The 18,444-nt window shown below is 34.5% G+C and overlaps 1 protein-coding gene across 1 annotated transcript; it reads left to right on the forward strand.

Moving 5' to 3' along the window:
- Nucleotides 1-4,109: 4,109 nt before the first annotated feature.
- LOC110422854 (berberine bridge enzyme-like D-2) lies at nt 4,110-5,810 on the forward strand. The gene is given in 3 exon segments (XM_021436869.2): nt 4,110-4,743; nt 4,746-5,407; nt 5,409-5,810. Coding segments are annotated over 3 exon segments (1,698 nt in total).
- The last annotated feature ends 12,634 nt before the right edge of the window (nt 5,811-18,444 follow it).

Raw genomic sequence — 18,444 nt, forward strand, 5'->3', positions numbered from 1 at the left:
TTCTCACTTCAAAGGTTGTGAACAAGATTTCAACAAAACTTTATAAAATCATTTTAAATGAGTTGTACCCATTGAGGTTTCTTGGACACTTGTTCATATTTGACACATAACTCACACCTTGGGATGTTTGATCTTGTTCAGGGATTGAATTTCCAAAATTCTTTGAATATTTGATACGTTTAAGAGGCAAACTTTGACATTGTTTGAAATGGATTGTTTGCATTTATTTTAAAAGTATTTTGGACAAACATTCTCCCGTTAGGTTGTTCCCCCTTCCTCATATATGCTCACAGAGTTATCTATAACTAACACATGTACGATGCACTTGTTTTGCATATCAGTAATTGCTTAGCTCATTATCCTTTGGGAAGAGCCAACACTTCAGTCAATCTTTGGTAAGTGATCTTATGGCATCCAGTAGGCGTTAGCCCTTTGGTTTCAAGTCATGCTCCATTGGTCTTATTTGGTTTTTTCATTTATGTTGACTATTATGGATAATATTTTTCTATATCTTATATTAAATGATGCATGTGTTGAAATGTGCTATAGGATGGCTACACTTTGTAATTGTGACAAGATGGCCTAAATAAGTTATTTTGCTATGTGATGCTTTCGCATTTTGAGCACATGATTGTGCAATCTATTATGACATAATCCTATGTGATTTGGTATATTCATGCATGCTTCAAGCACAAGTCCATGGTGGTAAGTCCTATTAAGTAATTCCAAGTATTTGATTTGAATTGTTCATTTTAGGCTTGCATGGATTAAGAGGGTAACTCCCATCGATACCTTTGTGTAGGTCTTAGTCCCAAGGTTGGGTCATGACACAAAATATATTCTAGCTTACAAGTATTGATACTTTCCTCAAAAGCATTGATACTTTTCTCAAAAGCATTGATACTTTTCTAGTAGAATGAAATTACGAGGATTTCAAAAAATAAAAACAAGTATTGATACTTTCTGAGCAGAATCTAGTTTTCAGCCTAAAATTTGAACTTCTTACATACCAGACAAGTCTATAATCATTTCTTTTCAAAATTCTCTCAGTTCAAATATCAATTTTAAAGTCAATAATAGATTAAAAGTAAGTTTTCCTTAAACCAAATAATAGATCAACTAAGATTAAAATTTCAACCAAAGTAAGCATTTGAGTGTGTGGAGCTCTAACTTAATAAAAACTATTGAAGAAAAGGATAGGGTTTCATCCCCATTATCTTGACATCAAAAATTGCCATAACATCAAAGAATAGTCTAATACATATAGTCACTGACTTTTATTAACATAGAGGGTAGGGCATAAGCCTCACTACCTAGATCATACAAAATTGTGCCATATCACCAATATATATAGTTTGGTGCATTTTAGCCACCGACTTTCTAAGGTAAGGAAAGGTGTCATCGCTCCTAAATAGTCTAGTACATATAGTCACCATTTCAAAGTTTATAGATCATTGTGCACAATGGCTAATGCTTACTGTCCTAAGCTACAAGTCTTTAACTTAATAAGATCCACTAAAACATTTTCAAAATCAGAGTTTATTCAAGTATTCATATAAAAACCATAGGGTGAATTCAATCACTAATAAGATCAAGGGGGTCGAGACAAGATATCTTTTATTATCACCAACCTAGTCTATCATCTCAAAAATAAAGGGACCTAAAGCTACAATCTTTTCAAAATCATTTTCATTTCAAAATTTCAATGTCAATCATCATTCAATTCACAGACCAAGATTCATAATTTTAAGATATCAAAACATTCAGAGTGCTTGTTCCCCATACACAAAACCTAATATGTAATAGGCCTATTTACGTAACATAATATAGCTTTCATGAAATTCAATTAAAATTCATCATAGAATACCACAATCCTTGAAATAATGCATGCTTTATTAAAGATCCATTTAAATGCAAAATCATAGACAAGGCATGCTTAATTATATAAAAATAATTAAAAACGCCACATCTGCCCACCAATTTGAAGCTTGCCTTTCCCCTTAGCATGTTTCGACAATAACTCAACCTCTGCAAAATACTAGCTTTTCCAATAGCACCTAACACTCAATTTTCCATCATTAATACCTTGTTCACTAATCATATCTTTAACAAAAAACCATTTATCCTTCCATAAACTTCTTCACTTAACCTTTAATCCAAAATTAGTAGCTAAATCTAACCTAAGCATGAGTATAAACTTCAACTAGTTAGGGTTTGTGATAACTTTACCTTGGTGAGCTTGTGAGTACCAAAATCACTCCAACCTATGTTTTAGAGAGAAAATTGAAATTGTGATAAATTGAAGGATTTGGAAATTGAAACCCAAAGTTTAAAGGTTATGAACAAGGAATTTAACCTCCAAACTCTCTTAAAACAAAAATCTGATTTCGAATATGGAGTTGGAACGCTTCGAATGGTTTGGAAAGATGAGAGAGTATATAGAGGAAAGAGATAAAAGAGGGGATAAGACTAGACAGAGAAACGTTTTAACTATTTTACGAAAAGTTTGAAGGGTTTAGGGCTTTAAAACACGAATGAAAAGTCTCATTTGCCTTTATTTTTCAAATTTGTGACGAAGGTATTAATACTTTTGCTAGAAGTATCGATATTTTTTCTTTCTAGGTAAAGGTATCAATGCATTTGTTTATCATGATGCATTTCTGGGTTTCAAGTATTAATATCTCATGAATAGGTATGGATACTTTTGATCCAAAATACAATTTAAATTTAAGCCAAAGTACTTTGACTCTCTCTAGGTCCCACCTTTCAAGTAAATTCATTTGAGTATAAAAGCATACATTTTCCAAGTCATAGCTATTGAAAAATATCATTGAAAAACATAAATTTACATGCTTACCACATTAAGTTACACTTTGAACCTTAATTAAGGGTTGGGGTTTCATAATATACGTCCATTAGCTTCCCATATAGACTAAACATTTCATACTGCAAGTTCCACTTACTCTCACGCTCAAGTTGTCCACATGTAGTGTGAAGTCTTGCCCACCAGTCATAGCTTGTTTATTGGGGACGGCAAGTGGTTGTGCTGCCCTTGCTAGATTCTCCGCACTCTTGCTCTTCTTTCTCTCTCCATCAAAAAAATGTTTATCCATAAACTATTGAAACTTTGTGCAAATTATGTAATTTTGTGTATTTAATCTATTCAATAATATGTATACCTTATATATATTGTGTTATTGATTCAAATTTAAATTTAAATTTTATTTATTCATTTTTGAAAAAATCTTAATTTTTAACCTCACCTAAAATGACCTTACTCAGTGAAAGGCTAGAGGTGGCCGCACGAAGATAAGTAGTTCATATGCCCCTGTGAGTCTTCTATGCCTCCTTTTTCGTCTTGCAGCGGCTAGTTTCTCCATGGCCTTCCTTGCATCCCTGGCCACCAGCTTTTCCACCGCCTTGCCTGCAGTATCCCCCCTTCACCAATTCCTGTTTGTTTTTTGTTTTTTTTTTTTTTGCCATTTTATATGTAGACAATGAAAATCGGTTAAGTTGATTAACTTATTGATGGCCAACTGCATGTTTGTAGCATTTTTAACGTGTGCGCTCGTTCTGGAAAGACGTAAGAGAATATTTTATGTTTTGCAGTGCACATTAAAAACTTGAGACCGAGCATGGGCAGGCCTTGGATTTTCTGCTTCGCCGGTACATAATACAAAGCTTCAAAACTTGTTTTATCAGATGGTATAAATAAAATAATATTGAGCCTCTCGCAGAGAACTATCTCTCCCACACTAATCTCTTCGATCTATTGAAAAGTTGAATTGAAACCCATTTTCAAACCCCCAAAAGAAACTGTTTATGGTGCAAGCATTGGGGTTTAGGGAACTAGTCCTTTTGGTGGCCATTAGGTGAGTTATTTTGTTGAATTTCGTACATGTTAGCATTGATGTATTTCATATCAATTCAACTGCATCAACGCAAGCAGTTTTGTACCATTCAGTTGTTGGTAGCTCTTGAGGGCTTAAATAACAAGCGAAGTGATTTTCTGTTCGCAAAACTTTTTAATAGAAAATGCTTTGCCGGCCATGTTAACTACCCTAGTGTTCCACTTTGCTTTACTCATCCTTTTGTCCTCAACGTATACTATGATTCTCCACTTTTCCAATAAAATCCGCAACCGCTCTTCCTGGATCCCCAAGCTAACAGCCATGGTGAAGTTCTATTCTCTGCTATTAATCCTCCTCATCATATCCTTTGTTATCCCAGCTCTCTCAGTGTCAGCACCCACTGAGAGAATTACCTCTTGTCTTAATCACAACAATATAAGCAACTACACTACTTTCTCTAACATAGAAAATAATCAGTCTTCACTCTACTATTATCTTCTCAACTTTTCCATTCAAAATCTTCGCTTCGCTGAAGCCACAAATCCTAAGCCAATAGCTATTATCTTGCCAGAGAGTAAGGAACAGCTAATCAACACTGTCTTGTGTTGTATTGCAGGGCCATGGGAGATTCGAGTAAGGTGCGGTGGACATAACTACGAGGGTACCTCATCGGTAGCCAGCGATGGAGCTCCATTTGTGATAATAGACATGATGAATCTGAACCGTGTTTCGGTGGATATAGAATCCGAAACAGCATGGGTGGAAGGTGGTGCAACGCTTGGTGAGACATACCACGCTATTGCTGAGTCAAGTAGAATTCATGCCTTCTCTGCTGGGTCCTGTCCAACAGTAGGGGCTGGTGGCCATATTGGCGGTGGTGGCTTTGGGTTTTTATCAGAAAATACGGTCTAGCAGCTGATAATGTGATTGATGCTCTTCTCCTCAACGCGGATGGTGAAATATTAGACAGGCAAGCTATGGGAGAAGATGTTTTTTGGGCAATTAGAGGGGGTGGCGGCGGCTTTTGGGGAATTGTTTACGCATGGAAAATCAACTTGCTGAAAGTACCACAGACGGTAACCAGCTTCATTGTGTCTAGACCTGGAACGAAAGCCCAGGTGGCAAAGTTAGTAAACAGATGGCAACACGTTGCTCCCAACTTTGAAGGTGACCTGTATTTATCATGCTTTGTAGGTGCTGGCCTACCTGAGGCTAAGGCTATGGGCCTGTCCGCAACATTTAAAGGCTTCTTCCTAGGTGCAAGAAGGGAAGCCCTTTCGATCCTACGCCGGAGTTTTCCTCAGTTGGGTGTTGCAGAGGAAGATTGCAAGGAAACGAGTTGGATTGATTCAGTGCTATTCTTCTCTGGCCTAGCCGATGGAGCCACAGTCTCCGACCTCAAGAACAGGTATTTGCAAGACAAGCATTATTTTAAGGCGAAATCAGACTATGTGAGGAATCCAATTTCCCTAACGGGCATAAGGGCTGCCCTGGACATACTTGACAAGGAACCAAAAGGGTATGCAGTATTAGACCCTTATGGTGGCATCATGAACCAACATAAGCAGTGACTCAATTGCTTTTCCTCACAGACAAGGTAATTTGTACACAATACAATACCTGGTGGAGTGGCATGAAGAAGATAGAAACAAAGGCAACGAGTATATTGAATGGATAAGAGGATTTTATACTGCAATGACAGGCTATGTTTCGAGCGGTCCGAGGGCAGCTTATATAAATTACATGGACTTTGACCTTGGGGTGATGGGATTAATTAACACTAGTGTCCCATTTTACGATACCGTCGAGACTGCTAGAGTTTGGGGTGAAAAGTACTTCCTGAACAACTACGATAGGCTGGTTAAAGCCAAGACACTGATTGATCCAAACAACATTTTCAAAAATCAACAGGGGATTCCTCCAGCCACCTCAGTAGGTTTCAAGGCAAATAGTTTCTAGCAATGGAAAGGTTAAACTTGTATTTTAATAGCAAAGAAAATTTGTATCCAGGTGTCCTATATATATATATTACATTGTTGGACTTTTTGGGATAACACCCATGATAGTCATGTGGTTTGGCTAGGACTATGTTTTGTCCTTTTATTCTGATAAATTAAAAATGATTATATGATAATATGTAGTATTTTAAAGTTACCATATTACCTTATAAAAGAAATTTCATAAAAGGTTTGAAGTCTTTCACCAAAATTTTAATTACGGTTAGCTAGAAAAATTAAGGTGAAAAATCAAACTCTTCTTTCTCTATAGAACTATCATTTTCTTTCCGTTAATGCTAAGCTAAGGTTCTTATATTATGAAAAGTATGGCTATTACTCAATTCAGTAATAGTTTTGGAAATCAATAGACTCGTAAAGTGTTGCATTCATGTTGCATGTATAAATGTTTTTGTCAAAAGCTTGCCTCTAACTAATTCTTGATTATTCCAAAGTCCCGAACCGAATTACCATATATATGTATATGTCTTAATCAATAGCGATGGGTTGTTCCTCATTTTCAATTGGACTAACTCATTCTCCACTCATGTTTCATGCACAAATTTTCTCTTTTTCTCATTGGTCTAAATCCTATCCTAATATCTTCCCATCCGCCACCTCACTTTCTCCTCGTTTTCTTTTCTTTTCTCTTTACATGTCATGCCATTCAACTTCTCTCTTGTTATTTTCACCACCTCCCATTGGTGGCTTGTTCATGCAATGTTCCTTTTATTTCATTTGCATTACATTTCACATGTATGTTATTGCATTTCATTTTCATTTTCATTTCCTTTTAATAGCACCTTATCACCCAATAATATTTCATGCTATGATTATACCTTTTTCCTTTTCCAATCACATTACCATCCTTAGGTTATTTACTATAGGCTATCCTTACTAAACCATGGCTTTTTTTCCATTTAAATACTTTTTATTCCTTTTACTCATTATCAACTTTCACATGGTAGGGTCCCACATGTTTCCCATTAACTTCTTACTTTTTGCATGTAATAGTGAATTTTACATGCACTTCTCATATTCCACATAATCTAATTTTCCTTGGTTAGTCAATGTACATTTAACTTCAAATATTGACATTTGCAAATGAGTCCTCAACTTTTCCTTATTTACGATGCAACCCTTCGAACTTTTCATCCTTCACAATTTGGTCCTTCCAAGACTTATTAAATTTCAATTTTCTTCTATCTTTCTTCCATTACACTTGTACAAATAAAATATTAAATTCGCATCTCATCAAGGTGTCAACATAATATTTAAATATATACTTATCCGCACTTACTTTATTTAATAAAAACACGCGAGCCCCACTAACATTGTTTTTCTTCTAAATATTTCTTACTTCCATTCCCCCACTTAGACAAATTGTACAAATCACACTTCCTCCGGGTAATATATCCAACCTGACATCAGTGTTTTTTAATATTATTTTATTAATAAAGTAATAAAATATTATTTTATTCTTTTTCACTTGTCTCTTCGAGACCCAAAATGTCTCACTTTGTCCCATTGCACCTCCGATTCACCTTTTAACTTGCTAATTCATCCTCGATAAAAAAAATTATTATTATTCAATTATTATTTTCTCGTGTACGAAATATTCAATTTCAAAATATTGGTTTCGTCCATCATCACTCTTGGGCACTTAAATTTATATCAATTGACTCTTAGTCATATCGATAAGGTCTTATGGGTTTCTATATGAGGGTATAGGGTGTTACATCATGCAAAAGGTTTATAATGTAAAGTCTTACAAAAAAAAAGGAGTTTTATCATGTTACTGTGATCAGTATTTTGAAAATGATTTGAAATGATCCTTTAAAATCCCGTTTTGGCTTTGAAGTGGTTTTACTAAACCAAGAGATTCGAGAGTAGGTCAAATGTCACATCGGGATAGTGTGACCTTTGTGTACAACTGAGCTCTAGCTAGAGAACAATTGGGTCACCGACGGGCAGCTACACATGGTTAGGGCCATGGTTTGTGATATACGTGGCAAGGCCACGGGTTGTTATATGTGGCTAGACCACAAGTGATATTCGCGATTACGATTACTTGATTTGTTTACTTGATATTCGCCAACATTGTTGAGACTGCCATGGCATATGGGAATCCGGTGGAGTAGTGCTCTTGAATTGTTATATGTGGAGGTGGGTCCACGGGTTGATATTTACGACTACATACTCGAGAGTGATATCTCTTTGGGTTTTCAAACATGACTTCCTTTGCATGGTGAGAAATACTACTTCTTCTGCAACTCTCCTATTTGATTAAAAGCTTTCAATGCTTTATATATTGATTATGAATTAATGATGTTGTGTTTAATACATTGGGGATGAGATGATTTATAAGCTCAAGTAAAAGCTTTAATAACATTTGATTTCATGGGAGCGTGCGTGCTTATGTTAGTCCAATTTGAAGTGAAGGATATTAAATTATTTTGACAATAGAAATCTTTCACTCACACTACTTTTGAGACAATGATGGTTAAATGATTTCTTGCATAAAAATCCTTGGTTTTATACATAAGGCACAAATGTCCCATTTGCTTTTAAATGGTTTATATGTTCTTATGTTTTATATGTTTAAATCTTTTGCCTTGGCTTATTTCCCATCTACGCCCTACTCATGGAGTTGATGATCACTGAGTCTGTGAGACTCAACCCCTTAACTTCCTTTTGCAGATAAGTAATCAGCTTAAGTGCATTGCTTAGCACCTTGAGACTTGCTACAACATAGGTAATGGCATCTTTTCAACTTCCACTTTGAGTAGCTCTGCTGCATAGAGGTCATGTGTGTAAAATAGTTAGACATAAAGATTATCTGTAAAACTTTAGGGTTCTGTATTAGATATTAAGTGTGAAATTGGGACACACGAGGATATTATAACTACTTGCTATACTTTAATTGCAATCATTTATTTGGTTTAAGTAAACAAAAGTATTGTTATTACTAGTTGATTTATGTACGCAATAGAGTGCTTGATTTAATTATCCAGAATTTTAACTAAGGCTTGTTCGAGATTTGACAGGTTCACTTGTAAGTCTCAGACACCAGTAACGATCGAGGAGAAGGTCATTACATGCTTTGCCTTAACTTGTTGGCACATTAAGAACTTGGTCACAAGCTCGACCACATCTTTCCTAAAGCCTTCCCACCACTACATCTCTCTCAAATCATGATACATCTTAGTGGTGCTTGAGTGAACTACATATATAGCCACATGGGCCTCGTCAAGAATCTTACATATTAAATCATCAATATCCGGGACATATACACTAGATCTATATCTAAGTAATCCATCAGTGGCTCTAGTGAACATTTGACCTTTTTTTCCTTAAGGATCTTCCAACACTCTTACCATAAAATCATCTTTATCTTGGGCCTCTTTGATCCGATCCATTAACATCAATCTCACTCTAAAATGGGCTAATAATGCATCGGTATTGTCAACCTCAAATTGAATGCCCACATTGCCTAACTTATGTGTCGCATCCCATTTCTTGGGGGGATTGTGACCGGCGCATGGACCCAGATGAGCATAACCCGCTAAGCCCAAGCAAGCCTCTTACCATAACCTTATTAAACAATTCCTCATTACATGCATAAAGCATCTTATAACATTCATTTACACACAAAACCATCAAGCATGCATTCATAAAACTCATTATATAATTAAGAAACTTCTCAACTTAATTGTAAAAGCTCAAGCATTTAGTATACATATATATATATATATATGAAAAAGTGCCATTATCATAGGGCACATTAAAATAAGCCATCAACAACACCATCGGGTGTCCATGTAGGCCTTCAAGCCATCATCATAATCTTATACATAACATTATCAATATAGGATGCCTAACATGGCAACATTAACATAAACATGTTCATAGTTTATGACACAAACATAAAGTAAAAGACCAACTTGTTAACAAAACGTGACCGACCTCTAGGCATTAAGTGGGTGCTAGACACCTACCAAAGAATGAAGATCGGACACCGGTATCCACAACACTAGCTGCTATCAAACGCTATTATTGATTTGCAACAAAATAAAAAGAAAAAATAACGTGTGAGTCACAAAGACTTCGTGAGTGGATTCAAGAAGGAGACAAGCTAGGGGATAAGAGTATTTCATAATCATGCACTTGTAATCTCATGTCTTACACAAACAATTTAATCATAGAATTCATAAAACGTGTTATTTGAACAAATTTGAATAGTACTTGAATGAAAACATGTCAACATAGACTTACGGGAATCCTTTATCTTTGAAATTCTCATCAAATTCAATCAAACAACCTATTCTGCACCAAAACTATTGATACTTTCATGCATCTATCAAAATATTAGTAAAAATGTATCGATACATTTCAGATAAAAAGCCTCCTAAAGCAGTTTGTTTGGAATGTATTGATACTTTCAGCTCAGAACCTAAAATTTTGGGTAAAAACCTTCATTTTTAGCATTTTTTTAGGTTCCTTTACCTCTTAGGAGGCTTAGTCTTACCCATTAAGCATATTTCATGTTATCATAGAGTATAGATCATGAACAATTCTTAAACAACATTAATATGCAACATGCCATAAATATAATAATTATGGCTATTCCATAAACATTAAGCTCATACATTGTGATGGTATGTCCCACATCAGCCTTAGGTCGGCAATGCATTGTCCCATTACACCTTAGATGTTTATAACGTATCATAGGAGTGAAGTCGTCACTTGCAACCCGTGAGAGTGGAATTAATCGCACTCATAGAGTTCTTCTACTAGTAACATTAGGTATGTGGAATGTCTTTCGCATAGCAACTTACTCTCTCATAAGGTATATGGAAAATACATCATATATATAATCTCATGGCATTCATCATGCTTTTTGAATCATCTCATGTAGTGTATGGTATAAACATCATATAAACTATCTCATGGCATTTATCATGCAAACTTAATTACCTCATATGGTATATGGAATTTACATCATATATGCAATCTTATAGTATACATCATGCATACTTAATCATCTTATGTGGTATATGAAATTTACATCATATACATAATCTTATGGCATTCATCATACTAAACATGCACATTATAGCATCTATAGATAAGCATACAATATCTCGTACCTACACAGGTCTAAAGATTGGAGTAATTGAGTGGACTTCAAGCATAAGGTGCTCATCCCCCTTATTGAAAACTAATACATAGTAGAGTATTTACATACATAGTGGATTTGTAAACAATTTGAAAACCACTGCATCAATCATATCACCATCACTAAGAATCTACTTTTCTTTGAAAATCATTTTTCATTCCAGAAACTTAAATTCTTTGATAACCACTTTAGAGATATCATTTAAACATACATAAATAATCCTTTTCATAGAAATCAAGCTAGCTTTACATATCAAAATAATTTGAAAGTGGTGTATCCACTTACCTAGTTGGAGATTTAATTCCTAGCTCCAATCACAACTTTGTTTCAGCAAAATCCGTGGAGTTTTCATGTGTTCCTATCAAACAACAATCATTACAAGCATTTCGTAGAATAAGAATTTCGTAATAATCCTTCTAGGTACTTTCAAAACTACTTAATTTTGGCTAAACTAATTTTCTAGCTAAAACCCATGCTTATAAACCCATAAATCTTCCATCCTTAGCTTAGGTGAGCCTAGATGTTTAAGGAAATCATAAAGCCTTCAAGATTTAGTCACTAATAGAAAATCTGGGCAATAAAACAACTATTTTAGTTCTAGAATCCAAAGCCAGAAGATTTAAAAGCTAAAAATGTCATCTTCTTCCATAAAAACCCAAAACTAAGCTTTAGAATCATAAAAATAGAATTTGGGGTAAAAATGAGTTGGAAGAGCTTAAGAATAAGTGTTTTACCTTGCAAATGTGGCTGAGGGTTGCTAACCCTAAAAAAATATGATATATTTATAGGTTAGGGCATAATGTAGTTTCTGAGGTATATGCCTATAAAAACTTTTTACTCTCGATTTACTTAAGATATTTAATGTAAATAAGCAAACAACCCCTTATTTGGATTCAATAAACATATAAAAAAATCAAAATCCAAAAGAATCAAAATCTAATTTTTGGTTTTAAAAACAAAATCGAAAAAGTTTGACTGAAATTAAATTTGCGGTTCCCATTTACCATAGCAAACATACTCCAAAAATAATTTTGATTTGATCCATTAACATCAATCTCACTCTAAAATGGGCTAATAACGGATTGGTATCATCGACCTCAAATTGAGTGCCCATATCACCTAACTCATGCATACACTATATCAATGATCTCTTTTCGATTCAATGTGGGCTAAACTTCCCATGGACTTTTGGCTTAAAGCATCAGCCACCACATTGGCTCTACCAAAATTATACAAAATAGTGTAGTTATAATCCTTGAGCAACTCTATCCATCTATTTTGCCTAAGGTTAAAATCTCTCTGCTTAAAGATATCCTTGAGGATCTTGTGATCCGTATAAATCTCACATGTCTCACCATATAAATAGTGCCTCCAAATCTTCGAGGCAAATACCATGGTGGCCATCTCTAAATCATGGTAGGGTAATTTTGTTCATGCTTTTTGAGCTGTCTCGATGCATACGCTATCACTTTCCCATGCTGCATTAACACACATCCAAGTCGTACTCATGATGTTTCGTAATAAACTGTGTAACCCCTTGACCCATAAGGCAAGCTTAATATTGAAGCTGTGGTAAGACAAGTCTTGAGCTTCCCAAAGCTCTCCTCACATGCATCCATCCATATAAACTTGACACCTTTCTGTGTCAACTTAGTCATGGGAGCTACTATCTCAGAGAAATCTTTAACGAATCTCCTATAATATACAACTAACCCTAGGAAACTCCATATCTTAGTTACTAAGGTAGGCATTGGCCATTTCTGTACGGCCTTAATCTTATTCGAGTCCACCATTACACCTTTTTTAGATACTATGTGGCCCAAGAAGTTAACACTATGAACCCAAAACTCACACCTAGAGAACTTGGCATATAACTCGTACTTTTTCAAAATCTAAAGCATTATCTTCACATGCTACTCATGCTCTTCTTTGCTCGAGTATATCAATATATCACCAATAAATACTACTACAAACTTATCCAAGCATGGCTTGAACACTTGGTTCATCATGTCTATAAAAGTAATTGGGGCATTCATAAGCTTGAATGACATCACCAAGAACTCGTAATGGCCATACCTAGTATGAAAGGTATTTTTAGACACATTTTCTTGCCTACTTCTCAACAAAAGATAGCATGACCTCAAGTTAATCTTAGAAAAACATTAGGCTCTCTAGAGCTGATCAACAAATCATTAATGTGTGGTAAAGGATACTTATTCCTCACTATCACCTTGTTCAACTATTGGTAATCTATACACACTTTCATTGATCCATCTTTCTTGTTTATAAATAACACCAGTGCACTCCATGGTGACACACTAGGATGAATGGACCTTTTGTCCAACAAGTCTTTTAGTTCATTTTTAAGCGCTCTAAGCTTAGTTAGCGCCATTTAGTATGGTGGTATAGATATCAGGCACATACCTTATACCAAGTTGATGTAAAACACTATATCTCCATCTGAGACAATCTTAGCAACTCCTCGAGAAACACATTAGTGAACTCCTTCACAAGTGGCACATCAACCACCTAATTCACCATTATTTATGTGTCCTTAACCAATGCCAAGAATCCTTGACATCCTTGATCAATCAATCTTTTAGCTTCTAAGGCAGAAATCAGACTACCCATCACCGTGTTACGATCCACTTGGATACTAAATGGTTTCTCCCCTAGATAGTTAAAGTATACCATCTTGTAGTGGCAATCAACATTAGCATAATTGGGAGATAATCGGTACATACCTAATATCGCATCAAACTTCAACATGTCTAGCAAAACTAGATTTAATAAAATGTCCTTGCTCTCAATTCAAACCATATAATCTCTATACACATGCGTTGTCACAAATACCTCTTTCAAGTGTGTGGTAACTTCCAATTCGTTTTCATAGTCAACATTAGTCTTCATCCACAATGTCATGACAATACCTTACGCCATGATGAAAAATAAGCTATGGAGACTTACATTTTAACCCAAAATAAATGGCTACGATCCACGTCACATCATAAATCATGGTCTTTGTGATCTAACTTGGGTAGTACTATCTCATATAGTTAACGTTATCATAGAGCAATTTCATTGTTTAATCATCATAAGGCCAACCCATTACTTGTACATGGTTGGAAATGAAGCTCTATTATGGCATTATGCCATTAATACCATTTAGTAAATAGGATTGATAATATCCTCAATTATTAGCCTCGACATTTCACACTTAGACTCTCATGAGTCGTCAACTTATCATTAATGATATCTATTGAAATCTTATCAACAAGGGTTGTTTCTATAGCCATAAGACCTTTGGATTCAAAATCCTTTTTACTATGTTCTGAACACAAGATATCTATCTTAACATGAATCAAGTAGCCACATCTTAGTCCCTTATTGATAACGCTATGATATAGTGTTATGTAGGCTTAATTTTGATAGTAGTTTAGCATAGTTCTTGTAATAATATATAGAAATTAGTAGGTTTTATTTACTAATTTTAAATTAGTTAATTTAGGTTAGTCAATCTAATATTATTTAATTTTATGCTTAATTTGGTGTTAATGTGGCTAAGATAGGTAGTTGTTGATTTATTTGTACTTTTGTAGGTGTTTGGTGAAAGAAGAATTTTAGTGGAAAAAGGAGAGCAATTTTGAGGTGCATACTTCCACTGCACATGTTTTGGTATTTTGGACATAATTCTCTCTACAGAGCTCCAAATAAGATTATTCTTAGACCATTTGAAATTTAAAAGAAAAAGACACAAATTTCATGTTTACTACTTCACCTAGTTAGGCTCGGAACATGGTCCAAAATCTTTTTGAAATTGACATACTATAGCAATCCTACATTAATTACGATTTCTGTTAATTAATTGGGTAAGGCTACGGCCCACATTGTTTGATGAGGAAATCCTTATTAAAATTGACTTCTTTCTTCACCCAACTTGGCCTAACTTCAAATTCCTATAAAAACAACCTTTCGGAGGACCTTTGGAAGAGAACAAAACACTAGATTAATAGTTGAGAGTTAAGCCACAAAGTCATTGAAGCTAAGAAGAATTTGAATGATCCAAGGAGATTTGGAAATCAAGAATACAATCCTTGGTTTTGTTCTATCTTTTTGTTATTCTCTTATTCTATTGGTTTTGTTTTTAATGTTTAAACTTTATTCAATGATAATGTGTGACTTGATGGGGAATTAATTCATTAATCTAAGATTATGATTGAACTCAATATGTAGTATGAATTATTTATCTCTCATTTACTTATGTTTGATTGATTTAAGTTGCTTATTTTATTCTGTTCTTAATGCTTCTAGTTGGCTGGCCACCAATTAGATTAAATTGAAAACCTAGGTTTAACCTTGATGAAGGATATTTAGGTAAACCTTGAATAGAATAGTGTATGATTGAATGCACTTAGTTGATTAGGTGGTTTGATTTACATATAGGGTAGACATACACTTATAAGCCATATGTAGCCAAAATTAGAGCACAAACTTAATGAATTTTTCTTCAATATAATTTGCATAGACATTTAGTAAATTAAATGGGAGAGGTATTTTTATGAGAAACTTGACAGAGGCTTGTAAATAATTTAGGACTCTAGGTTAGCAACTTAATCCATTAAACTGAGTTAAGAGAGAGAGACAATAATCAAATGAAGTATTGAGGGACATCATAATCTCAAGTCTAGTAATTAAGTGAGTTTCATAAAACAAATTTACTATTTAATTTTAGTTTTAGTTTATTAGTTTTAATTTTCCTTTTCAATAATTTTAAATTTAATTGTTTGGATAAGACTAAGTTGTTACAATTTTAGTAGTTAGCAATTAGGAATTAATTCAATTCTCCATGAGAACAAATTCTATTTACTATTATAGTACTTGTTAACGATACGTGCACTTGTGTGAGAAATCAACAACACTTATTGACCAATCAAGCCTTTCAACTTGCTATATTTTCTTATTATCTTTTCTCGAGGGAGTGTGTACTCAAATTTGTGAAATCGTTAACAAAATTTTCATTATGCTTCACATCTAAGTTAACATGAAGGTGTTGTGTATCTCTCATACACCAAAAATCATTTACTAGTTCACATTAGTCTACGTTTTAACTCCATTATCAATTATCCATAATTCTTCACTTAATCATCTAGGGTTGTACTTAACCCGAGGGTCATCATCGACACCTCATGACCCAAATACATACCTTGACCTCTTTTTGTTTATGCTCAAGCATTTCTAGTAGTTTTACTCCTATATTAGGTCATTAGAATTCAAACATATGACCTTATCGTTGTATCATTAGGAATCCCTTACTCAAAAAATTTCCTTTAATCATGGCTTAATTTTTAGGTGGCATTCTCGTCTAAACTATCACATGTAATTGATGAGTTTTGACTATAACGAACATTAACTCATCACAATCCCAATTACTACTTTGGGACACTATTCCTTTGTTAGTGAACTAGTGGGGAAATCGATCTTCCCCGAACTGGTGATTTGTTACATTTGCCATGGCCTCAAATAATAAGCGTACGTGGTCTGTCCGTAACCTCTACTAAAGCCTCATGCTTGACAACATCTACCACAACCTCTCTTTATAGGTATACGTGGCCTTGCCATACTCTTGGACGGAGCATCTATCTCCGCTGCATCCTCCACAACCCTTAGCAATGGGCATCTGTGGTGTAGCTATAGCATTTACAAGAGTCTTAAGCTCTACCGCATCTCTATGACTAACTCGTGTCCTAGGTAACATATCTCACCTAGACAAAAGTAATCATATAATGTAAGACTCAACGCTAAAGCCTTATAGTAAATCTAAACATAACTCTTAAAATAATGTGGGTAAACAGACAAGGAATTATATGCAAGTTTCTTGTTCTCCATTTGTGCTCAGGTACATAAAACAAAAACAAGATTACTACATAGGACTCCAAACATTCTGCTAACAACCAAAAAAAATCCTTGGACTTTATGAACCTAAAGCTCTGATACCAACTTTGTCACATCCCATTTCCTAAAGAGATTGTGATTGGCTCATGGACCCAAATGAGTATAACTCGGTAGGCTTAAACAAGCTTCTTATCATAACATTATTATACATTCATCATCACATGCAGAAACATCATATAACATCCATTAACATACGTAATCATAATACATACATTCATAAAACTCATTATACAATTAAAGAACTTCTTAACCTCATTGTATAAGCTCAAGCATTTGGTATAAATATATATATGAAAAGTGCCACTCTCATGGTGTGCATTAACATTTGCTATCAACAACACCCTCGAGTGTCCAGGTGGGCTCTCAAGCCATCATCATAATCTTATAAATAATATTATCAATATAAAATGCCCAACATTGGCAGCATTAACATAAGTGTGTTCATAATTTGTAAAGTAAAAGATCAACTCGTCAACAGAATATAATCAAACCTCTAGGCATTAAGTGGCTGCTAGACACCTACCCAAGAATGTAGATCGAATATAAGTTTTTGTAACACTGGCTGCTATTAGACGCTATCATTGATCTACAACAAAATAAATAGAAAAAATAATGTGTAAGTCATAAAGACTCTATCAGTTGATACAAGAAGGGAACAAGCCAAGAGATAAGAGTATTTCATAAACATGCACTTGTAATCTCATGTCATAAATAGTTTAATCATAGAATTCATAAAAGATGTTACTTGAACATATTTGAATAGTATTTGTATAAAAACATGTCAATATAGACCTTTAGGAATCCTACACCTTTAAAATTCTCATTAACCTCAATCAAACAACCTATTCTGTATGAAAACTATTGATATATTCTTGCATGTATTGATACTTTCATACATCTATCGATACATTAGCAAAATGTATTAATACATTTCACACCAAAAGCCTTTTAAAGCATTCTATTTAGAATGTGTCGATACTTAACCCATTTGTATCGATATTTTCAACCCAGAACTCAAATTTCTAGGTAAAATCCTCTATTTTTACTATTCCTTGAGTTCTTCTACTCTTGGGACTTTCTCTAAGGCCCAGTCTTCTTCACTAAGCACATTTTCATTCATCATAGAGTACAGATCATGAACAATGGTCAAACAAAATTAGTATACGACATGCCATAAACATAATAATTATGGTCATTCCATTAACATTAAACTCATATGTCCCCTATCAGCCTGGGGCCAACAATGTACAATCCCATTCACCTTTGGCATTTCTAATGTATCATAGGAGTGAAGTCATCACTTTCACGCCGTGAGGGTGAAATCAATCAAACTCATACAGTTTTCATACTCGTAGCATTAGGTATGTGGAATGTCCTTAACATACAAGCTTACTCATCTCATAAGGTATAGGAAAAATATATCATATACATAATTCCATGGCATTCATCATGCTTCCTTAATCATCTT

Source organism: Theobroma umbraticum, unplaced genomic scaffold (genome assembly GCF_002168275.2).
Source record: "Theobroma umbraticum cultivar Fairchild unplaced genomic scaffold, ASM216827v3 scaffold_146.0, whole genome shotgun sequence".
Classification (NCBI taxonomy): Eukaryota; Viridiplantae; Streptophyta; class Magnoliopsida; order Malvales; family Malvaceae; genus Theobroma; species Theobroma umbraticum.